The 26,067-nt window shown below is 43.9% G+C and overlaps 1 protein-coding gene across 1 annotated transcript; it reads left to right on the forward strand.

The window, feature by feature from the left end:
* Nucleotides 1-3,433: 3,433 nt before the first annotated feature.
* On the forward strand, nt 3,434-20,835 carry LOC137534922 (zinc finger protein 605-like). The gene is made up of 8 exons (XM_068256636.1): nt 3,434-3,486; nt 6,691-6,795; nt 7,271-7,405; nt 13,409-13,489; nt 13,582-13,723; nt 13,843-13,940; nt 14,346-14,616; nt 18,351-20,835. Exons 2-8 carry the CDS (start codon nt 6,715-6,717, stop codon nt 20,003-20,005), a joined length of 2,463 nt encoding a protein of 820 aa, XP_068112737.1. The 5' UTR covers nt 3,434-3,486; nt 6,691-6,714; the 3' UTR covers nt 20,006-20,835.
* Nucleotides 20,836-26,067: the final 5,232 nt, after the last annotated feature.

Below are 26,067 nucleotides of genomic sequence, written 5' to 3' on the forward strand. Positions count from 1 at the left end.
AGGCACACGAGTGAGTCCACTGCCTGTTGCTGTCTGCCTTTTATAAGGGGGGGGGGGCTCCAGGAGGGAGTGTAGCCTAATTGGCTACAATGTGCCTGCTGACTGTGATGTAGAGGATCAAAGTTGACCCTAATGGAGCACTATGGGGGCGAACTGAACTTCCGGAAAAGTTTGCGTTACATGGCGAACGTGAACCACCGGAAGTTCTCCTGGAACCGTTCGCCGGCGAACCGTTCGGGCCATCTCTAGAGGCACACAGCACCTTGTTAAAGTCAATGGGAACCGTAGTTAAAAAAAAAAGCCTTATACTTAAGGAGACGGAAGGCTCTGGGTCCTAATGAGCCTTCCCTCTCTTCTCCTGGGGCCCGTTCCTGCACCGGATCCCCCGTAGCAGTATTTGACTAAATTAGTCAAATACTGCTCTCTCCGCCGCCGAAGGGAGGCTTCAGGGAGCCCGAGTGCTCCCAAAGATGGGCCGCTCCAAACTGCGCAAGTGCGCGAGAGAGGGCTGTCTTCAGAAGGACTCGGCTTCCGAAGTCCCCCGCGGCAGGGGATTTAAACGGAGGAGCTGCCACCACAACAAGGGCACTGGGAGAGGAGAAGGAAGGCTCATTAGGACCCTCTCCTTAGTTAAGTATGTGGTTTCTTTTTTTTTAAACAGACTGCCATTAGCTTTAAGCAACTTTTTACAGCACAATACAGCATGCAGGCTTAGGCCCAGGGCCGGGCCAAGGCAGAGGCGAGAGAGGCTCTAGCCTCAGGGCGCAGTGTAGGAGGGGCGCACAACTCACTCAGCTATCATTCCCCTTTTTGTGTTTGAAGCAGAGAGAAATAAGAAAAGGGGATACATGGCAGTGACTGCAAGCCAGATAACTAGAGATTAAGGTGTTGGGGGCGCTGGGGCACCTCTTAGTCTAATAGCAATCAATGTGTGACTGCTGGAGCGGGAGGGATGGGAGGCGCACTTTGGTGTCTCAGCCTTGGGTGCTGGAGGACCTTGTCCTGGCTCTGCTTAGGCCACAGCATTAGTATTCCTCCCTAGCTAGTGCACTACAAATATATTGCAACTTCACAGCACACTGTATTGACGAATGAGTCCTTAAAAGGACTATTGGGCAGAGGCATCGCTAGGATCCTAAGAGATCCAGGGCACTTTTGGGAACATCATCTGGAAAATGGGTGTGGCCATGCTCCAGAATGTGGGTGTAGTCATGGGTGGAGCCAAATTTACATGAACTTAACAGCAGTCTATTTAGGCTTGCCCAGAAAAATGTTGGATGAAGCCCCCCTCTCCATTAATACAAAGAAAAGCAGCATATCACATAAATAGGACGGGTCACTTAAAGGGATACTGTAGGGGGGTCGGGGGAAAATGAGCTGAACTTACCCGGGGCTTCTAATGGTCCCCCGCAGACATCCTGTGTTGGCGCAGCCACTCCCCAATGCTCCAGCCCCGCCTCCGGTTCACTTCTGGAATTTCTGACTTTAAAGTCAGAAAACCACTGCGCCTGCGTTGCCGTGTCCTCGCTCCCGCTGATGTCACCAGGAGTGTACTGCGCAGACACAGACCATACTGGGCCTGCGCTGTGCGCTCTTGATGACATCAGCGGGATCGAGGACACGGCAACGCAGGCGCAGTGGTTTTCTGACTTTAAAGTCAGAAATTCCAGAAGTGAACCGGAGGCAGGGCCGGAGCATCAGTGAGTGGCTGTGCGGGCACAGGATATCTGTGGGGGACCATTAGAAGCCCCGGGTAAGTTCAGCTCATTTTCCCCCGACCCCCCTACAGTATCCCTTTAAAGAGACTCTGAAGCGAGTCTAAATTCACTTTCTTAACATGCAGTCATGTTAAGAACAATAACCCCTGCTAAACCGCCGCTATCCCGCGGCAAAACGAGCGGTTTATACCCCCCTGATTCCCCTTTCCTAACTCCAGGGAGCGCTTTCCAATGGGGCAGAGCTTATGGCTATAGCTCTGCCTCTCAGTGCGTCAATCCCCGCTGATCGCCGCCTCTCCCCGCCCCTCTCACTCTTCCTTCACAGAGAGGGGCAGGGGAGAGGCGGAGATCCACGCAGCGATTGACACGCATGGAGGCAGAGCTGCAGCTCATAGCTCTGCTTCCATAAGCAGCAAAATCCAAGACCAAGAAAGTCGTGGATTTTGCAGGGGGGATTTGGGGCGGTATAAAACCCTCGTTTTGCTGCGAGATAGCGGCGGTATAGCAGGGGTTATACTGCATGTTAAAAAAGTGAATTTAGACTCGCTTCAGTCTTTTTAAACATAACTAGGCAGAGTTACCTTCCTTCTGTGCTGGCTGGTCTGGCTTTCTGCTGGGTGGGCTGCCAGGTTATCTGCCAGTTCCCCTATTGCACTCCCTGACCCTTTAGTGGACCCCCTCCCATGCTCCTACCATTCAGGCACCACAACTCCCAGCATGCCTCACATAGAAGAACCACAGCTCCCTGCATGCCCCCATAGAGGCATCACAGTGCCCAGCATGGCATCACAGCACCCAGTATGCCCACATAGAGGCACCACAGCACCCAGCATACCCCCAAATGATGCACCACAGCTCCCAGCATGCCCGCCATTGAGGCACCACAGTTGACTCTGCCTGGGGGGACATCCGGGGCACCCCAGATTAGATCCGGGGCATGTGCCACTGATCTTTGGGGCTAGCAATGCCCCTGCTATTGGGTGTCCCTAAATGATGCACCGAGCAACTAGCAAGCAGCTCCACACATTAATATACAATACAACCTCTCTCTAACACTCACTCTGTATTAGCAGCAGCTCCTTTCCCTACACACTAACACAGAATGTAAAATGGCTGACAGGACCTAGCCCTTTATGGGGGAGGTGTGGAGGAGGTACTGGTGGTGATCAGCTCAGATTGGCCATCCTCCCCTCCTGACTTTAAAATGTCAAAAAATTGCCCCATGGGTAACTATGGTGCTGACAACGAGAATGGCACGTACTGTTTGCCACTAAGGCGAGCTGGCAAATGGCTATTGTTCGCCATGAACAGTTCGCTATGCAAACCATTTGGCCATCACTATCCATAGATTTGGCAAGATTGTACAGCTGATTGGCATCTTTAAGTATAGGTGCACTTATAGTTATGGGTACTATAGAAAGAGGTTAGAATCTCCTTTGATTTTTAACTGTTGTGTCTTTCCCCACTGGAGAGACTGTTCCTCACTTCCTAGATCTTTCCAAGTCCTGGGGACAGGAAGTGAGTGTCATTAAAAAAGGATCTGACAAGGGTGGTGTTAAAAAAAAAAAAAAGGTTTTAATTGTTTTTGTTCACGTATAAGATATTTAAAGCCCTGGGGAAAGGGTGTGTGGGAAACAAAGGCTGCAGTTCTTGTGGTCTCCACAAGGTGGCATTCGCAGGAAGTGATGTCGTACAGACAGGAACTTTGGGGTTAGAGGTAAAGTGGGATGAAATTGAGGAGACATATCTGGGACTGGCAGCAGAGGAGGTAATAAGAAATCTTTCTGTATTTACCTTAAGTAACTCCTTGTGTCTCCCATCACTAATTACTGCTGCCACATACAGGTATATTATAGTAGTATGGGATCAGCAATGGTAGAATGCTGATGAAAGCATTGTATCTGATTGCAATAAGAAAGACAGTAAAGTGATTCATTTTCTTTTAAAGCAAGGTGATCTGCATTTTATGAATTAGCTTTTCAGGGCCAGCTGCAGTTGTCTTGTGTGATTTTCTTCCCTCCTGGTTGAACTTTTTAGATGTGCTTCTTCAGTTTTCCTGCCTGGATGGGTTCCCCAAGATGTTGGGAAATTCTTTTGGGAGGTGGGAGATTCTGTTTCATAATGATGTCACTGAATTTCTGCAGATTTGTCAGCTGCACATTCATGCTACAAATATCCCATTCTATTACCGCCCAGTCTGAATGGGAGATATTTGCTGTGCAGGCAGTAAAGGGGATAATTGCTGGGTAGCTGTGCAGACAGAGGAGGTGATAAATGCTGGGAGGCTGTGCAGGCAGTGAAAGGGATAAGTGCTGGGTAGCTGTGCAGACAGAGGAGGTGATAAATGCTGGGAGGCTGTGCAGGCAGTGAAAGGGATAAGTGCTGGGTAGCTGTGCAGGGAGAGAAGGTGATAAATACTGAGAGGCTGTGCAAGCAGTGATGGGGATAAGTGCTGGCAAGCTGTGCAGACAGAGGAGGGGGATAAATGCTGGGAGGCTGTGCAGGCAGTGAAAGGGATAAGTTCTGGGTAGCTGTGCAGGGAGAGAAGGTGATAAATGCTGAGTGGCTGTGCAAGCAGTGATGGGGATAAGTGCTGGGTAGCTGTGCAGACAGAGGAGGGGATACATGCTGGGAGGCTGTGCAGGCAGTGAAAGGGATAAGTGCAGGGTAGCTGTGCAGGGAGAGAAGGTGATAAATGCTGAGTGGCTGTGCAAGCAGTGATGGGGATAAGTGCTGGGTAGCTGTGCAGGGAGAGAAGGTGATAAATGCTGAGTGGCTGTGCAAGCAGTGATGGGGATAAGTGCTGGCAAGCTGTGCAGACAGAGGAGGGGGATAAATGCTGGGAGGCTGTGCAGGCAGTGAAAGGGATAAGTTCTGGGTAGCTGTGCAGGGAGAGAAGGTGATAAATGCTGAGTGGCTGTGCAAGCAGTGATGGGGATAAGTGCTGGGTAGCTGTGCAGACAGAGGAGGGGATACATGCTGGGAGGCTGTGCAGGCAGTGAAAGGGATAAGTGCAGGGTAGCTGTGCAGGGAGAGAAGGTGATAAATGCTGAGTGGCTGTGCAAGCAGTGATGGGGATAAGTGCTGGGTAGCTGTGCAGGGAGAGAAGGTGATAAATGCTGAGTGGCTGTGCAAGCAGTGATGGGGATAAGTGCTGGGTAGCTGTGCAGGGAGAGAAGGTGATAAATTGTGAGAGGCTGTGCAAGCAGTGATGGTGATAAGTGCTGGGTAGCTGTGCAGGGAGAGAAGGTGATAAATTGTGAGAGGCTGTGCAAGCAGTGATGGGGATAAGTGCTGGGTAGCTGTGCAGGGAGAGAAGGTGATAAATGGTGAGAGGCTGTGCAAGCAGTGATGGGGATAAGTGCTGGCAAGCTGTGCAGGCAGTGAAAGGGATAAGTGCTGGGTAGCTGTGCAGGGAGAGAAGGTGATCAATGCTGAGTGGCTGTGCCTGCAGTGAAGCTAAAGAGGTTGTTCAGAAAAAGACAGGGATAAGTGCTTGGTGGCTGTGCAGGTGGAAAAGGGATGTGACAGATTAGTGGGCAGGCAGAAAAAAAAGATAAATGCTGAGAAATAATGCAGTCTGAGAAGGAGACATTTGCTGGGTGCCTGTACCGGAAGAGAAGGGGATAAGTACTAAGTGGCTGTGTAGGTAGAAAAAAGAATATGTGCTGTGTGACTTTAAAAGCAGAGAAGAAAGATACAGAGTAGCTGTAAGGGCAGAGGAAGGGTAAAATGCTAGGTGGGTTTACATGTAAAGAAAGGGTTTTACTGCTCGTCTGATATCCAGAAAAATAAGGGTAGAAATTATAATCCCATGATCCTTTGCACTGTTGGTCTTCAGTGATGCACCACTTCTGTCATCTGAGCAGACTTCAGGAGCAGCTATGATAGTGTACTGGATGCCATAAGTTACCTTTACAATAGAGTCACCAGAATAACTGCCTTCTCACTCTTACCAGAACAGCCGGGGCTAAAAGTGGATGAACAGACAAATTCTGCTAGGATCTCCTTATAGGGTAAACCAGCATCCTGTCATTGTAGTATCCAGGAAGAGATCCTATCTTATCAGTGGTCTATCATTGGATTTAAAAAATTGTTCTGCAGAGTTTTAATGTGGGAATACACGGGTCAATTCTGATGCTTGATTCTGCGCCCAATCGTTTTGCCCGCTCTAATCTTTTATCTTCCGCTAATTTTTCTTATCTTTTTTTCAATTAACTTCAATGGTGAATCGAGACATGTCGGAAATTATCTATCGAGCCATCTTAATGGCTCAGAATCGAGCAGTGTATTCCCAGCATTAAGGTGGCCACACACCAGTTTTATACCAATTCGATAAATACAGTTGGTTGTCCCGAAAAATCAAAAGCTTCTATTTGTTTTCGAACGAGAAATCTGATCAAATTTCCCGTTTCTTTTTTTATTTTGTTTATTTGTTTTTTTTTCTTTTTTGAGATTGGACATGTTGGAAAATTCAGACCAAATTTATCAAGAATTGTATAGTGTGTGATGGATTGTGAAATTTGTGTAACTATTCAGTACATACCAAATATTTATATATATTTACTTTTTTCTTTCTATTTTTCTAACCAACCAATTTTTTCGGAGTTTATGATTTTTTATCTCGAAATTGTGGCAATCTCGAAAATAGTGTGTGTGGTACCTCGAAATATTCTGATTGAATCTTCCAATCAGTAGGAAAATTGGAATGGAAGGCTCGAATCGAATCAAAATAAAACAAAAAAATGATGGTGTGTGTGTCCACCTTTAGGCCCTGTTTACACTTAATCAGTTAGTACGCATTTTTTTTTTCTTCTCCATAGCAGTGCATTGTAAAAAATATTTCAGTTAAAACCCGTTAAGTGGGAACTGTGCCATAGGAAAACATGGGCATTACTTTGAAAATCAGTTGTCCTTTCAGTTTTAACTGAGAGCTTACTGTCCAGATAACATTGTTATTATTGCTTCACAGAGGATAGCATCCTGCACAGGTCACATGATGAATGAGGGCTGGAGTCACATGACCGAGAGGATATTAAACCTCACCTTGGAGATCATCTACCTTCTGACAGAAGAGGTGAGGAGGATTCTGGGAGGGTCAAACAATGAAAAAATTATCTCCATTCATAGAAACAAACCTGACCAGAGAGCTGAGGAGGGTTCTGAAAGGGTGACATGATGTTGCTCTTTATCAATAAAACATACAACTGACTGGAGAGGTAAAAAGGATTACGGTAGGTCACATGACATTCTTACCTCTATAAAAGCACAGACCTGAATGAAGGGGTGAGGAGGATTCAGGGAGGTCATATAGCATCACTCTTATCTCTATAAATAAAGCACAGACCTGACTGAAGAAGAGAGGAGGATTCTGGGAGGTCACATGAAGTCACTCTTATTTCTGTTAGTAAAACACACACCTGACTGGAGACATGAGATTGATTCAGGGAGGGTCACTTGACTTCTGTCTAGTCTCGATTGATAAAATACACACCAGACCAGAAAACTGAGGAAAACTCCAGAAATGTAACATAATAGTTATTTCGATACAGATGGTTCCTCCTGTGATGTCTGGCGGTCGTATGACAATTACGATTCCTTCACTTCACTCCCTGAAGCTCAAGAGAAACACCAAACAGAAGGTCCTGGAGGTCTCCAACAAGATCATTGAGCTGTTGGCGGAAGAGGTGAGCAGTGCTGGGAATTATGGGACATTATACAGTGTAAGAAAGGAAGGTGGTTGGCTCTGGGTGGCAGGTTCCTGTAAGATTTTGGAATATACAGTATATCTTCCTCTATGGAATTACATGAAATGATGTTGACATTCATCAGCATAAGGAGATGATGATCATTTTCTGACTTTGTAAAGAGGGCAATAGGTCTGACATGTGTACCTTATTTAACATCCTCCAATCTGAATTCAACACACTTTTTACCCCACTGTGCTTCCCCTCCTGTAAACTGTCCAGTTACAAGTCTGCAGACTGAATGACAAATCAGTAATCATCATCAGCATTCATGGTATCCTAAGAGGCCAAAGGTTTTCTTTCTTCTTCAGATGTTTTCTGAAGTTTAGAAGTAAGTTGAAACAACAAGGAGTGGAGCGCTCCTCTGGTGTGTTACCCTTTTATTCGCAATCACAATAATGCATAAAGTATTGCAAGTACAAGAATAAGATGAAATAGAGCTTCATACCTCCCAACATTCTGAAATAAGAAAGAGGGACACTTAAGCTACACCCTTGCCACACTCATAACTACGACCGTACCACACCCCTAGTCATGCTGTAAAATGAAGATTTCATTAAAAAAAAAAGTTTTATAATGCAAAACACGCTGGTCCTTTTTATCCTAGTTCATGTACTTCATGTATATTTGAGAATAAGAAATATATAATTTTAAAAATGGGGATAAAGTTTGGAGCCAATAAAATACATTTTTCAGTAGATAAAATACATATATTTGCATAGATCTGTACATCAGTACTGAAAGAGGGACACATGAGCAAGAAAGAGGGACTGGGACAGTTGGATGCTATGGAGCTTACCTCAACCAGCTACCTTCCTCACTCAACATCCACCGTGACCAAACGGGGATAAGCAATCCAAAAACCACCCGATATGTGGAGCTGCTCTGCTAGCCGACTCCGTGTGCTATTGGAGGTAGGGCAGGTAAATCAGATTTTCCTGTGTGATGGAAGCCATGTTTCTTGAACAAACAGCACAACCTGTGGTGGATTCCCCCACTATATGGGACTAGTCCATTACTACATTTCTTAAGGCCCTTTTTACACTTGCAGGTTAAACTTGCGTTGCCTTACCCTATTTTAGCTCAATAAAAGTCTTTTGAGAGTTTCACACCTATTGAGGTCCGTTGCGGTGCACTTAATGAACGCTGCTTGAAGTAATGAAAGTCTATGGACAATGCAGTAAGTGTAAACACCGGAGCATCGCGGTGTGCATGTGCAGACTGACGGAATCCCAGTGCCATATATCCTGCCCAGCAGGGAGTATGTCACTACATGGGGGGCAGCGCTATGCATCCCCTGATGACACAAGTCTGCGAAACCGGTCGGGAAGGAGACAGGCGGCACCTTCTTACTGTCTTACTGGTTGTGGACCTGCATACAAGCGCAATGTTTTATGGGGTTTCCCATTGCTTGGGCCCCGTATATATCTGCCGTTTATTTGCATGTTTTGTCGATTTTGGCCTTCAGGTTGATATGCCTGAACTAAAATAAGGATTGTTGGAGGTTTGGATCCTGGTCGTTTCTTGGTCCCCCTTACCACTGAATGCGAGACATACAACCTTATAACGTGGGTTGTCAGCAGCTGGTACGCTCCTTCTAATCCTCTGGGTGATGGTCTACCACTTGGATTTATAAGCCTGGATGACCACTATAGTGAAATATAGTTGATTGTGAAACAGTGGATTCACTTATGATCTGCGCTGACTTTTAATAGATCCTACAGACATGTTGTGTCCCAACTAAAGCCTGGTACACACCTTCAATTTTGACAAATCACTGACCAATTTTACCACCTCCATGTTGTATGAGAGTATTATTAGTATGACGTGTTCATAATATTCAGAATCTGTTGGCCCTCATGCTACATGGAGGTGGTAAATGGGCAGTCAATTGTGTACCAGGCTTAAGAAGCTATAGAACAGAATGTGAAGCCACAACTCAATCAGGCCTCTTGTCCGCATTCAAACATTTTGGCACCTGTTTATCAGGGGTCTCCCCGGTGACTGATTGGGCAGCATGGGGGCGTAGTGGTTAGTGTTCTTGCCTTGCAGCGCCTGGTTTCCGGATTGAATCCCAGCCAGGTCAACATCTGCAAGGAGTTTGTATGCGTGGGTTTCCTCCTATATCCCAAAAACATAAATTTAAACACCTCAAAAAATTGGGGAAGTGACCAGAAAAAATTATTATTAGTCATTGATACTTAGCTCAAAGTAGCTTGAATCATTCATAAATGAGTTTTTTTCTTATGCATCGTGCCAACATGAAATGTAGAAACAGCAGCAAAAAAGAGAATTGGCTCTTGGGTGCATAAGAAACTCCACAAATCTTTATTTAAATACCACAATCACATAACAAATACATTTGTAAATACTAATAACCCTATTAACTATACCCCTTAAAAACAATAGGTAGGTCTCCCCAGGATAGAAGCATAGGGAATTGAGGCTGCAGTCCTCATAAAACCCTTGTAGCGCTATGAGACATACTCCACTGATTGATCAACCGGCAAAAAATCGCCAGGAAAGCGTGATACATTAGTCCCCTAACAACAGAGACAATGAGTGACAATCCAGTCATAAGGTGCAAAAAAAGGGGGGAGACTTTGAGGACGGTATCATATGAAAGAAGCTTGATGTTGAGTATATGTGCAACACACCCGCATCATAAAGGGGTAAGTTGCCAGAATGTGACCGACATAGAGATTATATGCATCCCTCCAGCTGAATCATGCAGATCCCATATGTGTGGATGGTAGCAGGTAATTAGTAGATGGAACAAAGGGTTAGCATGTGCATCAAATAAAGAAAGTTCATCCAATATTGACTCTTTATGAGCCCCCAATCGCAGGGCTGTGAGACCATACCATGGATCAACAACGCTCAAAGCAAAGGATATGTTGGAAATGCGAGGTTGCAGTTTCTGTAGGTCAGCACATTATCAGCAAGCCATGCAATAGATCATAGTTGCCATCCTTGTGAGGATGGCAACTATGATCTATTGCATGGCTTGCATGGCTTGCTGATAATGTGCTGACCTACAGAAACTGCAACCTCGCATTTCCAACATATCCTTTGCTTTGAGCGTTGTTGATCCATGGTATGGTCTCACAGCCCTGCGATTGGGGGCTCATAAAGAGTCAATATTGGATGAACTTTCTTTATTTGACGCACATGCTAACCCTTTGTTCCATCTACTAATTACCTGCTACCATCCACACATATGGGATCTGCATGATTCAGCTGGAGGGATGCATATAATCTCTATGTCGGTCACATTCTGGCAACTTACCCCTTTATGATGCGGGTGTGTTGCACATATACTCAACATCAAGCTTCTTTCATATGATACCGTCCTCAAAGTCTCCCCCCTTTTTTTGCACCTTATGACTGGATTGTCACTCATTGTCTCTGTTGTTAGGGGACTAATGTATCACGCTTTCCTGGCGATTTTTTGCCGGTTGATCAATCAGTGGAGTATGTCTCATAGCGCTACAAGGGTTTTATGAGGACTGCAGCCTCAATTCCCTATGCTTCTATCCTGGGGAGACCTACCTATTGTTTTTAAGGGGTATAGTTAATAGGGTTATTAGTATTTACAAATGTATTTGTTATGTGATTGTGGTATTTAAATAAAGATTTGTGGAGTTTCTTATGCACCCAAGAGCCAATTCTCTTTTTTGCTGCTGTTTCTATCCCAAAAACATATAGATAAGTTAATTGGCTTCCCCCTAAAAATTGTCCTTACACTATGATGCATACACTACACGATACATACATGGACATATGACCATGGTAGGGATTAGATTGTGAGGGACAGTTAAGGGACTAGACAGTAAACTCTGCACAGCGCTGTGGAAAATTATTATTATTATTTACTATTTATATCACGCCAACATCTTCCGCAGCGCTGTACAAAGTATATACATATAGTCTAGTCCAGGCATGGGCAAACTTGGCCCTCCAGCTGTTAAGGAACTACAAATCCCACAATGCATTTGCCTTTATGAGTCATGACTGTGGCTGTCAGACTCCTGCAATGCATTGTGAGACTTGTAGTTCCTCAACAGCTGGAGGGCCAAGTTTGCCCATGCCTGGTCTAGTCACTAACTATCCCTCAGAGGCGCTCACAATGTTTTGTGTAATGTATGTATCGTAGTCTAGGACCAATTTTTAGGGGGGGGGGGGGGGGAGCCAATTAACTTATCTGTATGTTTCGGGGATGTGGGAGGAAACGGGAGTGCCCGGAGGAAACCCACGCAGACACGGGGAGAACTTACAAAATCCTTGCAGATGTTGACCTGGCTGGGCTGCCAGCCCTATATAAATAATAATAATAATAATAACCTAAGGGTGTGTACACACATCCAATTTTGATTAGCCACTTTTGCCAATTTCCTGAGAGTATGAGAGCTTACCTACGCAATCTGTTCATAGTATTCGCAGTCTCTTAGCCCTCATACTCCATGGAGGTGGTAAAATTGGCCTTTCATTGGCCAATCAGAATTGAATGTGCGTACGCACCCTAGAGCCTGCACATACTTTCAATTATTGTTAGCCAATCACTGACCACTTTTACCACCTCCATGTAATATTAGGGTTTACCTACACAATCTGCTCATAGTATTTAATATCTGTTCACTCTCATACTCCATTGAGATGTTAAAATTGGTCGGTGATTGGCAAATCAAAATTGAAGGTGTGTACTAGGCTTTAAGGCTTGGTTCATACTTTGATAGTCTCAGCCAGAGGGGTAGTGTATCAATATAATATGGTATAACAGTTGTGGAGGTCTGTTGAAGAGACCTTTGAACTCCAGAGTGGGTACGTTCTACTTGTCCTTTGGCCTTCTGCCATGCATTCCAAGAAATGGTTCAGCAGCTGACCAGGTATGAATCCATCCATGTGAGCACCCACCCATGCAATCCATTATCCATAGCTAGTAAGGTTTGGACTCTCTTACAAATCCAAGATGAAGTTGTGGCCCTTTGGGTGGGATCCCATCTTGTATTATTATTATTTATTATCATTAATTAGTATTTATATTTGATAGTCTGTATAGTGCCTGTCTATAGTCACATCTGCATGCTTTAGGACCAGTTCTTGAAAATTTTCTTTCCCTACTTTGACATCACAGATCACTTGTCTCAAACATTTGCAGCATTAGTAAATGATTGCACACCTTGGCCCATATGAAATTCATTTTTTCACCTCAGTTATCTCCTGGGAGATAATTTTCATCTTCTCTGTAAACAGCATTTTACTATTGAAAAAGTACCCAAAAGTTGATGAAAAAATTACTATCAAATTTATTCTGAGTATTTTCTTGCTTGCTGGTGACTTAAAGAGACTCTGAAGCGAGAATAAATCTCGCTTCAGAAATCATAGTTAGCAGGGGCCGCTAAACGGGGGTCCCTTACCTCACAAATCCCCTCCGAGCCGGGGATCTCTTCCTGGTTGAGGCAGGGCTAACCGCCGCAGCCCTGCCCCACGCGCGTCTGTCAGCGCGCATCTCCGCCTCTCCCCCGCCCCTCTCAGTCTTCCTTCACTGAGAGGGGTGGGGGAGAGGCGGCGATGCGCTGCTGATAGACGCGACTAGAGGCAGGGCTGCAGTCGTTAGCCCTGCCTCTAGGAGCAGCAAAATCTACGACCAATTTGGTTGTTGATTTTGCGGGGGGAGGGGGTTTGGGGGTGATGGGACCCCCGTTTAGCCGCGGGATAGCGGCGTTTTAGCAGGAGCACACGTGCCCCTGCTAACTATGAGCTCTGACGCGAGATTTATTCTCGCTTCAGTGTCTCTTTAAAAGACATTTTACGACAAGTTGTGAAAATATCACCTAGGAGAAAACTCGGGTAAAAAATTTAATTGCATTTGGCCCCTTCCTTATGCTAAATGTCTTTCTCTCCTGCATTTTGTCTCACCGATGCAAATTCCTTTTATCTTAGGAGGAGATGGAGTGCCTGGAAGGACTGAAGAATCAGAAAAACATTATGGTGGAAGATCAGAGGGTCCCACCCCATCCTCAGGTAGAAGCTGGATGGATAATCCATGCTGATTATAGTACAATATGTCCACTGATGGACTTGTTACTATTAATATCTATCCTTTATACTTGCAGAGTCAAACTCTGAATGCTATCAATATTACCATTAAAGAAGAAATCAAAGATGAAGAGGAAGAAGTTGAGATAGAGAAGTGGCCGGATTTACAAGGACCCAAAAACGCCACAACTGAGAAACAGCCGCCTCTGGCATCACCGGGTAAGAGGAGACTTTCATTTCTTGTAAAGGAGAGAGTAGTATGGAGGGAGCACCTAGATCCCCCATCATCTCATAATCACATAGACACAATGTAATCAGGCAGTGTTTGTTTCCTACAGATGGATCCAGTAACAGAAACCCACCAAAGAAATGCACAGGTCCTCTTTATTCTCGAGTTTGTACATTGGAAGACCATAACTACGCCCGCCGTTGTAAGGTAGATGAAAACTGAGGGTCTACAGATTATATTTTTCTGCTGGATTACATATCTATCCATCTATCTATCTATCTATCTATCTATCTATCTATCTGTCTGTCTGTCTGTCTGTCTGTGTATATATATATATATATATATATATATATATATATATATATATATAGATGTATGTGTATATGTATATATGTGTATATATGTGTATATATATATATATATATATATATATATATATATATATATATATATATATATATATATATATATATATATATATATATATATATATATATATATATATATATACACATACACACTTTGAGTCTTTCTATGTGAGTGGAAGGTTGCACTAAAAGGAACTGACTTTGAAAATATGTCCTTTGTATTTTTGTTATTTTCCGGGGTTAGGGTGAAGAGCTAATTAACATAAAAAGGAAGATTAAACAAGAAGAAGAGGAGACATACGTGAGGGGTGACCAGCAGTCTATGGAGGAGGGTGACATGATGAGGACAATTAAAGAGGAGGAAGAAGAGACATATGTGAGGAGTGATCAGCAGTCTATGGAAAAGCGGAACATGATGAGGACAGTTAAAGAAGAAGAAGAGGAGACGTTTATGGAGGAGAGCGCAATACTGAAGACCATTAAAGAGGAAGTACTTTCTATGGACATCAGTGTGGGTAAGGAATGAGCAGTAAATACAGGGATATCTCACATCCAGTGTGTATAAAGTGAATACGATGGATATTTGTCAATGAATAGGAAAGACCCTGGCATCTAGGGGAACCGTTCTGGCCTGAGGCACGGCGTTGTAAAATCACAGCTTCACCACGTTTAGGAGCTCCTAGCCATTTTCTTTTTACCTAAATACACTTTTTATTGCCTTGAGGAAGCGGGGAAACACCTGCAAAATGTGTTGTCAAGTGATAAATAAACCCTTTGTATTATTCTTACAGCTATTGGCATTTGTCCATTGTTAAGGTAAGTTATACTTTTGAAACAGTTTTGAAAGAGAAACTGAAGTGTCTTTTTTTTTTTACCTTGTTGTATGCAGCCAGCTTCAGCAGTGAATTCCAAACGGATTCGCTGCATTCCCGAATGAGTTATTTATGCCCAAGAAATTGCCCAGCAAAGTTCCACGACTTAACAAGTTGCAGATTCTGCAGCCCGGGAGAGGCAGAGCTGTACACAATAGCTCCACCTATTCTCCAGTCAATCTTCGCCTCTCCCCACCCCTCTCAGTGAAAGAAGACTGAGAGAGGCAGGGAGAGGTGGAGATTGACTGGAGAGGAGGCAGAGCTACTGCGCACAGCTCTACCTCTTCCAGGAAGAAAAAATATGCAAGCCAGGAAAGTCGCGGTACTTTCCTGGGCTATTTCTTGGGCATAAATAACTTGTTCGGCCACTAGAATGAGGCAAATCGCTTGGAATTTAATGCTGAAGCTGGCTGCATACCAAATAAGGTAAAAAAAAAAAGCACCTCAGTGTCTCTTTAAGCATTTCATCTCTATTGAGGCACCTCCTCCATGTATGTTGTTGCAGTCAGGGCTCATCAAATTCTGTAACTTTTAATGTAAACTCTATGCGCTCCTATGCATAACAATGGTTAATGTGGTACAAATAATTGTGGCATCACAGGCTGCATGCAATTTGCATGGAATATACAAGCAAGCTGGAATTATTTTGATCTCTTTGACTATCTGCACAATGAAAGTGTCTTTCAATGGTGCTTTACAAGGTTTCTAGGCTCAAAGAATGACTGGAGAGGGTTCCAGAAAAGAGGAGCTGCTTGTGATAATTTTTGGTTAAGTCAGAGTACAGGTTTCAGAATTTGTGACTCTGAGGAATTGGTAGCCGGCGGAGTACTTGGCAGAGAGGGGCAGGAGGACAGGTGAGTAAGGCAAGTGGCTCAGGTCAGTAGGGACTGAAGATGTGCCAGTCTGTAATCTGGTAGCCACAAAGGAGAATGGTGTGGATTTTAGTAGTATTATATGTACAGAAGGGATGATTAGGGACAGGAGGTCTATTTGCAGCATCAATGACACTCAAAGCAGTTGGCTTGGTGAGTTGAGGTTATTAAGTAGTATTTACATTTCAGGGAATTACAGGCAGAGGAGCAGAAAGAGGTGGTAAAAAGTAAGCAAGTGTCTTTTTCACTGTCAAGAGTATGAAAAAATTGAGTGGAGGTAGATTTGGGTCTTAAAGAAGTGATACTGAAATCCAAATGCATGAACTAGTTGTCAAAATAGAGATGTGAAGGGGTCTAACAACAGAATCTTGTGGCACACAAACAGACTGCAGGTTTGGAAAAGTTAGTGTGTGTGAGTAGGAAGCTATGTATGTATGATCAGACAGATTAGTGTGAATCCAAGAATATGTTAAGTCCTTAAAGTGGACCCAAATTAAAAATACAAGATTTCAGAAATAAAGTCTATTTTCTAACTTATAATAATAAATAGCAGCCCTTTTTCAGCTGCGTGATGACAAATATAAAATATTTTACGAATATTGGAGGAACCCCTCCCTTCCTTTCATATTGCCGAGACAGAATCCGGCAGACTGGTGGAGGAGATAAAAAAACAAAACACAGGCTGCTACTGATGATGTCACAGGGGAGGTGATCTCAGCTTGTGTGAGATTTCACATAGACAATGCCCCTGTGAGGGAGGGTAGCTGATGATAAACACACCCATAATCTAAAACCTCCTACTAAGCTCAGAAGTAATAGCTGCCACCTGTATAAGCCTAGTTATGAAAAGAGAAGGGTGAAAAGCATGCGCTAAAATGCTCATAGGCTTGAATGCGTGTTTATTTATCTTTGTATGTATCAGAGTGGTGCAACTAAATATTTTGAATTAAAAAAATGTTTGGCTTGGGTCCGCTTTAAGATGTCATACCTGTATATACTCATGTATAAGCCAAGCTATCCACTTCCCCTTCAAAAAAAAACAAACAGAAAAAAGTAACAGACTTGTGTATAAGTCCCCTCCCCAGTATGGCCCCCTCCACAGTATAAACAGACAGATGTGCCCTCAGTAATAGGCATCCGCCTTTCCAGTATAAATAGCCAGATGTGCTTCAGTTCAAGGAAGTCCCCCTCCCCATAGCCAGATGTGTCCCCCAGCTCAAGGCAGCCCCTCTCCCCATAGCCAGATGTGCCCCCCCCAGTTTAAGGAACCCCCTTCTTATGGCCAAATGTACCCTAACTTCTAAGCAGCCCCCTCTTCATAGCCAGATGTGCCCGCATTTCAAGGCAGCCCACCTCCCTATAGCCAGATGCCCCCCCCCCCCAGTTCAAGGCAGCCCTCCTCCCTGTAGCAAGATGCCCCCCCCCCTAAGTTTAAGGCAGCCTTCCTCCCTATAGCAAGATGCCCCCCCAAGTTTAAGGCAGCCTCCCTCCCTATAGTCAGATGTTCTCCCCCAGTTTAAGGCAGCCTCCCTTCTCATAGCCAGATGTGCCCCCATCAAGCAGCCTCCCCCCTCCTGGCGATAAAAGCAATCATGGCGCGTAGGGGCAGTGGAGGGTATGGATCATGTAGCACGGATCCAACACTTACCAGCTGCTTTCCCGGTGTTTCTGTGCCCCTCAGACCCCTGCCACAAGCTGAGCACTGTAGTACCTGGTGGAGTGAGCAACGTGTCAGTAGCACTAGTGAAATGGTCGGGAATGCTTCCTGTCTGAAACGTCGCCTCATACCCCTGCACATGGTGGCCGCTGTGGCTGTGCCCACTGGCTTGTGGAGAGGCGCGCGTGTCATAGCTGAAGCAGTGTTCCGGTATACTTCCTATGTAGCAATTGCTGTCTCTTAAGACGCCACTAAATGGCGTCATAGATATGAGACAGTGAAGAATACCAGAACACTGCTTCAGCACACAGGAAGCATCCCCGACCATTGCACCAGCACTGTTGACACGTTGTTCACTCCACAAGAGGCAGCACTAGGTACTAGAGCTCTCAACCTATGGCAGGATGTCTGATTGGCACAGACACACCAGGAAGGCAGCTGGTAAGGGTCGGTGCTGCACGATCCATACACTCCACTGCCTGACGTATAAGCTGAAGGGGTAACTTTTCAGCACATTTTTGTGGTGAAGAATTTGGCCAATATATGAGTATGGTAATTATATGAAGCTCAAATTGATCAGTGGTTTCATATGCTGAAGAAAGCATGGAGACATGGCTAATGGCTCATGCAGTCAGTAGATTGTTGGTGACATTGGGGACAACTGATTCAGTGAAATGATAGGGGCACAAATCAGATGTACAGGGTTCAAGCAAAGAAAATAGATGTAAGCAGTTACAACTCCACTCCTTGTAGCTTCACCACAATCCACTGGCTTGACTTTTGTTCTTCTTCCTATTCTTGATTAGCAATTTATTTATTTATTTATTTATTCCCTTGGTTTCTGACAGATGGACGTTATGTTGAGAACACCTTGGAGAGACACTTTTTTACATGTCCACATACTGCTAGAGAAGACAATGGTGTTACTAAAGGTTCTCCAGGAGGAAACCCCACTACTGAAAACGCCCATCAAAAATGTTATGATACAATGCACTGTATCGATTCTTCTCATCTGAAGGAATTGTCTAATAGATCCCACAATAATATACCTAATGTGGACCCAGAGTACAGAAGTATGGCTGGATCAGTAGAGTTGTCTGTTCTGAAGGAGTCATCTTCTAGCTCAGATGGTGCCACCACTGGAGACGATAAGCCATTTCAGTGTCTGGAATTAGTTCATGACTTTGTTCCTGGAACATCTTTTCCTGGAGACCAAAAGGTGCCCTTACAAGAGCTTTTTTATCCATGCCCAGAGTGTGGAAAATGTTTTAGAGGAAAGCGAAATCTATTCAGACACCTGAGAACCCACAGTGGAGAGAAGCCATTTTCATGTTTAGATTGTAACAGGTCCTTCACAAGAAGGTCAAGTCTTCTCCTACACCAGAGACTTCACACGGGGGAAAAGCCCTTCTCATGCTCCAAATGCAGCAGATGCTTCTCTCATAAGGCCAGCCTTAATTACCATCTAAAGGTTCATAATGAGGAGAAGCCGTTCCTTTGTACTCGGTGTGGTTTATGCTTCAAGCACAATAAAACTCTACTCACACACCTTCGGGTTCATGAATCTAAACGTCCTCACTCATGCTCAGAGTGCGGGAAGAGTTTCCGTCGTAAAGACTCCCTCAGTAAGCACCAGCGAATCCACACTGGTGAGAGACCTTTCTCATGTGCAACATGTGGGAAAACTTTTATCCAGAAAGGGGACCTTCACAGACACCAGAAAGGTCACAGTGGCGAGCGCCCTTATTCTTGTTCAGTGTGCGGAAAATGTTTCATGGAGAACGGACGCCTTCGTAAACACCAGCGCATCCACAGTGCCGAGCGTCCATTTTCATGTTCAGACTGCTCGAAAGGTTTCTTTTATAAAGGAGACCTTCTCAGACACCAGATGACTCACAACGGAGATCGGCCTTATAAATGTTCAAAGTGTGAGAAAAGTTTTACTAAAAAAGCAGACTTTCTTTTACACCAGCAAACTAACTGTGGGGAGAGCCCTTACTCGTGTTCATATTGTGGGAAAGAGTTTACTGAACACAGAGAATTTGTTTTGCACCAGCAGACCCACACGGGGGAGCCTCCATTTACGTGCTCGGAGTGCGGGAAAGTTTTTTTTGAGAAGCGGTATCTTCTGGTACACCAACGAACCCACACAGGCGAGCGTCCTTTTGCATGTTCAGAGTGTGGCAAAGGGTTTATTTCTAGAGGACCCCTTCTTGCCCACCAGAGAATCCACACTGGCGAGCGCCCTTTTCCCTGTTCAGAGTGTGGGAAACGCTTCATCGAGAAAGGGCATCTTCATTTACATCAGATGAGCCACACAGGTGTGCGACCTTTTTCCTGTTCAGAGTGTGGGAAAGGATTCATTCAGAAACAAGATCTTATTAGGCACCAGAGAACCCACACTGGTGAACGTCCTTTTGCATGTTCTAAGTGTGGGAGATGCTTTGCAACTAGAGGAAGTGTAAATTTACATGAGAAGAAGCACATCCCCGGTCGCCGTTGACAAAATCATGCTGTCTTCTTATAACGGGGACTGAACTGTGAACATTGGTAGAATATACAGTAGATGAGGAAATTTTAAAGTATCCGTCCACTTAAAAATGGCTTTTAGTAGCTCTTGAGCACTCTGACTTTGATATCTTTCTGCCACACCCCCCCGGCTTTGTTTTTGTCTAATTTGTAATTTAGTGCGTCCTATACTATAAAATCCCTGTGTTGCTGCGTCCATCCATCCGTCAGTGCTTTTTAGCACTGTGCATGTGCAGGGACAAGACGCAGAGACACCGCCGAGATCCGGAGGAGGACTGGGCCAGGAGGGGCGGGCGCAACAGGTGCGCGGCGGGTGCGCGCACGCGTGCATTAGGAACGGACCTAGCCTGTTTTTAAACGGGCTTAGGCCACTAGTGTGCATATAAGATGAGAATGTCTTACAGGCGATTTCCCGCAAAGGGCTAAACTCGCGGATTTAATACAATTTATGAGAACTGTTTTGGCGGCTCAGAAACTTGTCTGTCTTTCTGTTCTTCCAGTCTTGTGATTCTCACACCCTACTACACTGTTTTGCCTGCAGGGCGATACCACTCTTAACCACTTAATGAAAACTGGACGTGTATATTCCTCCAGCATGGTTGTGGAGATTGCACCACCAGTTTGTTGCTAAATGAGGCACATGTGGTATCGTTTTAAAGGACAAATGAAGCAAAAGGGATATGGAGGCTGCCATATTTATTTCCTTTTAAGCAATACCAGTTGCCTGGCTGTCCTGCTGATCATCTGCCTCTAAGGCCTGAAACACACCAGAGGAGTTTTTCTGAGCGTTTTGAGTTTTTAAATCTGCTGCTAATGTTATCCTATGTGTCTGTGCACACTGGAGCAATGAGGTTTTGTAAAAAACCCCATAGCATTACATTGGGAAGAGCTTTTAGAGGTTTCAAAAGCTCTTCCCAATGTAATGCTATGGTTTTTTTTAGAAAACCTCATTGCTCCAGTGTGCACAGACACATAGGATAACCTTAGCAGCAGATTTAAAAACTCAAAACGCTCAGAAAAACTCCTCTGGTGTGTTTCAGGCCTAATACTTTTAGCCATAGACCCTGAACAAGCATGCAGCAGATCAGGTGTTTCTGACATTGTTGTCAGATCTGATGAGATTACCTGCATGGTTGTTTCAGGTGTGTGATTCAGACACTACTGTCAGCCAAATGGATTAGCAGGGCAGGCCAGGCAACTGGTATTGTTTAAAAGGAAATAAATATGGCAGCCTCCATATCCCTCTCACTTCAGTTGTCCTTTAACTGTGACAAGTTTTAGACTACATTTTGGTGTGTTTTAAAGTTCGGATCCACGTCACATAAACAAAAAGGTAGGTACAAACTCAGTCCAACAGAAAAAAAATAATTTTCAAAATTATGATCAAACTTGGGAAAGATTTAGCAAAACTACAAGAGACATGTGTGGTAACATTTTAACTGTGATAAGTAGTAGAATAGAATTTAGAGAGTTTTAGGGTTGAGGCCCATGTCTTGTGTATTCTTTTTAGTCACAAACTGAATCAAAAGCAATTATATTTTTGCCTATTCTGTACTGAATATAAATGAAAAAACTTATATTGTTACCTTAGAAACTTGGCTTTTTAAAGAGACTCAGAGACGGACAGAAGTACAGCTTTTATACTTACCTGGGGCTTCCTCCTGCCCCATAAACATGTCTAAGTCCCATGCCATCCTCACGCGGTCTGCCGTTCAGCTGCGGTGAGCTCTGCTACCAGCCTCAGTGACGTCAGTCCGGGTCTACTGTGCATGCGCGGGAGGTCTGTGCATGCGCCGTAGACCCTGACAGGCATAGACCGAGGCTGGTAACGGAGCTCACCGCAGCTGAACGGCAGACCGTGGGAGGACGGTGTGAGATTTAGACATGTTTATGGGGTAGGAGGAAGCCCCCGGGTAAGTATCAAAGCTGTACTTGCATTCTTCTCTGGGTCTCTTTAAATATGTATGCCATGAGGATATATTACTATTATTTTTGCAAATTAGGTCTTGTAGCCATTGATAGTATACAATGAGAAAGCAAAAGAACCTGAAAAATGACACCTTTATTTCCAAATACAATATTTTCACCATACATTGTACCAGGAACATAATCTAAATGTTGTAATAACCAGGATGGATAAGCAAATAAAATTTGTGGGTTTAACTTATAGTTAGCGCTGCTTATTGAAAAGCTATAATGGATGTTAATGGATAAATAGTGTGTTTTTTTATGTTTTCTTTTATTTTCCCTTTAAAATAATAAGGTATTTACTAAACAAAAGCATCACACACTAAAAGCCTGAATTTCCCTGAAAAAAAAAAACATTATACAGTATAGATCATTTAGGTGTAATAAGTAGTAATAAAGTTATTGGCGAATTAATGGGAGCAGTGGTGGTTAAGAACCTACATTTGTATAAAATATCCTGTCATTAGGGCTGATCAATGATACGCTAATACTTCTGAGTGTATGCAAATGTATGTACATTTTTATGCAAATATATTCAGCTTGAAATTGGACTGATCAATTTAAACCTGGGTGGGACTTGATTGGTCCATTTTCAAGCTGCATTTATTTGCATAAAAATGTACATACATTTGCATACACTCAGAAGTATTTGCATATCATTGATCATACCTACCTGTCATTTCTCCAGCTCCAAGAAGATAGAAAATAAGTGAATCCAGGCCAAAATTGTGCAGAAGGCTGCGATGGGAACTATATACAAATGATAATAGTTCTATTTTATTTTAGGGCATACCCCAAAGAGTTAAAAATATTTAGAAATACAATAAAAAATGGTGGAGGCGTTGCACTGCAATTCATAGCTGCCACTGTACTTGAGTGTAAAAATAATTACATCTATAAAAGAAGTTATGTATGTTAAAAAAAAAATACCGCAAACCTATCACACTATTCCTCCTATCCATAACTAACTAACCTGCTACACCTATTGCTAATTCCTCTAAAAAGAAAAGCAGTACGACCGGCACTAGATGCAAGACTGGACAGAGGCTGGGGGGGGGGGGGGGGGTCCGGTGAGTGGCTGTGCCTCCGGATATCCAAACCAATTGTCCATCCAATTATAGAACAGAGAATCCAATCACCAGAGTAGCTTCTAAAGCAATTCACCATTTTATTTCATCCCCAGCAGGGACAGACATACAGCATAGGCATAGATGGCCTGACAGCCGTTTCGCAAGTAAGACTCGCTTCTTTAGAGGCCACAAACAAAGTCATTAAACATGTCCCACACTCATGTATAAATATACATGGATACGACTCACTGCTCCTGAGACCCGTCCCACTCTCCAGTATATGCTCTGGAGAGATTGCCGCCTCGAGCCGCCAGCTCCCCCAGTGGTTATGGACCGCCACTTCTCGGTTTGGTCACCACTGAGTTCCCCCAATCGTCGTGGCGGCCTTCTGGCTAATCACATTTAATCATTCCTCCAGCCAATCGCTTTCGCCAGGGGTATCAGTGGGATGGAGTTGCAGGCAGGTCTGTGGAGTCGGTACAAAAATCCTCCGACTCCTCAGTTTAGGATTACTCAGACTCCTCTAATTTGCATATTACAATCTTGTTGATTGAAAGTATGTAACATGAAATTCGTCTCTTAACTGCCAACGCTTAGGAATTTTAAAAGACAACTGAAGTGAGAAGCATATGGAGACTGCCATATTTATTCCCTTTAGTCATAGACTAAATCTAGTCCTTGGTAAGAGTACTTGTAAAAGGTACAGACCGGAACGAAGAACATCTATCAGGCCCTAGGCAATTTAACTGTGGGTACATGTAAGAGTGATGTGCAGGTACTCTGCAGGGGAATGAGGAGATTCTTCCTCTATTACACATTCTTCATGTACAATCTGAACCAGGTCTATGGGTGATAGACAACTCCTCTGTGTTCAATGTGCACAACATTCTCAGTGGATTCCCTGAAGCTCTGTGGGGAGTGCATATGTAGAGTATAGTACTACTGTGTAACAAAGCAAACCTGAGACAGATGAAATTAAAGTTTTATACATACCTGGGGCTTCCTCTTGCCCCCTTCAGGCTAATCAGCCCCTCACTGTCCTCCTCCGCCACCTGGATCTTCTGCTGTGAGTCCAGGTACTTGAGCCAGTCTGGCGTAGTGCGCATACACACACACTGCCGCCGGGAGCGTACTACACCTGCGCAGCACAATTGCGCAGGTGCAGAACGCTCTTGGCTGTGGAAGCGACATGCGGCCGGACTGCGCAGACTGGCTGAATTACCAGGACTCATAGCAGAAGATCCAGGTGGTGGTGGTGGACAGCGAGGGACTGATAAGCCTGAAGGGGGCTGGGAGAAGCCCCAGGTATGTATAAAACTTTTCTTTTCATCTTTCTCAGGTACCATTTAATTTGTAGTCACCAAACAAAATTTTAACAACATTTGCATAAATCAGAATCAACGCAGAATTATTTCCATCTCATTGACCATCTGTATTAGTGACACGGCTACACATCAGGCTTTATACTTACAGCATAGACGTTATTTAGTATATATAAGAGATTCCTGTGTACACATCATATATACAGTCACAATCAGATGTGTATATCTGACTTTAAAAATATGGGGACTGCTTTATTGAAGCAGCACAAGTAACTCATTTTGATTGGTTTATTTCATTTTTGTGGAATAAGTACAGCTATTACTGTATGTATAAATTATTTATGATGACTATTATCTGAGAAATAGAACATTTTATCATATTTTCTATTTTAATTACAGTTTAAATTCATTAGGAGTCGGAGTCGGTGCATTTTTTCCCAACTCCGACTCCAGGCACCCAAAATTGCCCCTACTCCACGACTCCGACTCCACAGCCCTGGTTGCAGGCAAACATGGTTTTGAATCACCGTGGTTACCTGCAGCTAATGCGAAAGTCAGCAGCTGGATATGTCGCATTCTGAAACAAGCAGAACAGAACAAAAATAAACGGTGAACCAAATTATTCCAAGTCATCGTCCTAATTACACAAAAAAAGATAAATAATGCATTTGCACAAATCTAACTCTAGAAGACAGGAGGAGAAACATCATGCATTTTATTCTACCTCTTCTTTTTACATTTAAATGTTAATTATTGCCTGTCTTCTGCAGGACTGCCATCCGCAGAAAGAGGAAAAAGCAGGCAGGTTAGGATTGCAGTAATTAGCAGTAGCAATAAGCAAAGAAAAGGACAATGTACTTCAAAAGGTTTAGAGAGTCACGCTTGATTATCTTCACACCTTCTCATTGGATAAGTAAGGGCAGAGGAAAGGGAGGGGAGATGGCAGCTCATACAGCTATTAGAAGCCAGGGCAAACTGCAGAAAAAGAAAGCTGCTTGGATGCCTTTAACTACAAACATAGTTTGTCCAGGAAGCCATGCAACTCTTTATGTTCAGTGAGCCGCAATTGTCCACAAGTCTTGGCTTGTGAAATGCACCACCAGGTAAATTGGTGAAAGGGGTGCAGATTGTTGGACCTCTCTGTTCATATCCCCTGCACTCTTACTTATACAACCAAGTCAGGGCAATACAGATGAAGAACAGAAGATGTGTGTGAAAGTGTGAAACAACACGTTGATTACGGAAATAAAGCAAGTATGTGTTTTCTTTTGTTAAAAGATTATTTTATTGTGTGACTATTTTTATTTATTGTCTTTTGCTTGTAACCATTTTTGTTGAATAATTACCCCTGTTACTTCGGTGGGAGTGGCTGTTTGATAGCCCCTTGATAAAGCAGGTACTTTTGCCGAGAAGATCAGCAGAAGACTCCCCCCCCCCTCCCATGTGCCACCAAGTGGCCTGCTCTAGGTTAAAACATTGTAACTTTTGTCACACTATGCAGTTGATGAAGACAGGGCTTTTTTATATTAGATTCGAATTGCTGCATTTTGCGATCTGTTTACGAAAATCGCAAAATGCAAAGACATCTTCAAAGTAAAGAAAATTACAGGAACCCTTTCATACTACTGCCATCCAATTTTTCCTGATCTCAAACGTTCTGCATCCTTCATTTCTTC

Source organism: Hyperolius riggenbachi, chromosome 10 (genome assembly GCF_040937935.1).
Source record: "Hyperolius riggenbachi isolate aHypRig1 chromosome 10, aHypRig1.pri, whole genome shotgun sequence".
Classification (NCBI taxonomy): Eukaryota; Metazoa; Chordata; class Amphibia; order Anura; family Hyperoliidae; genus Hyperolius; species Hyperolius riggenbachi.

What these genes read in the sequence shown, in the direction of transcription:
- LOC137534922 (XM_068256636.1), top strand. Translation starts at nt 6,715, where the DNA reads ATGATGAATGAGGGCTGGAGTCACATGACCGAGAGGATATTAAACCTC. An exon ending in TTGAGCTGTTGGCGGAAGAG is followed by an intron (nt 7,406 to 13,408) that starts GTGAGCAGTGCT and finishes CTTTTATCTTAG; the next exon opens with GAGGAGATGGAGTGCCTGGA. An exon ending in TTCTATGGACATCAGTGTGG is followed by an intron (nt 14,617 to 18,350) that starts GTAAGGAATGAG and finishes GGTTTCTGACAG; the next exon opens with ATGGACGTTATGTTGAGAAC.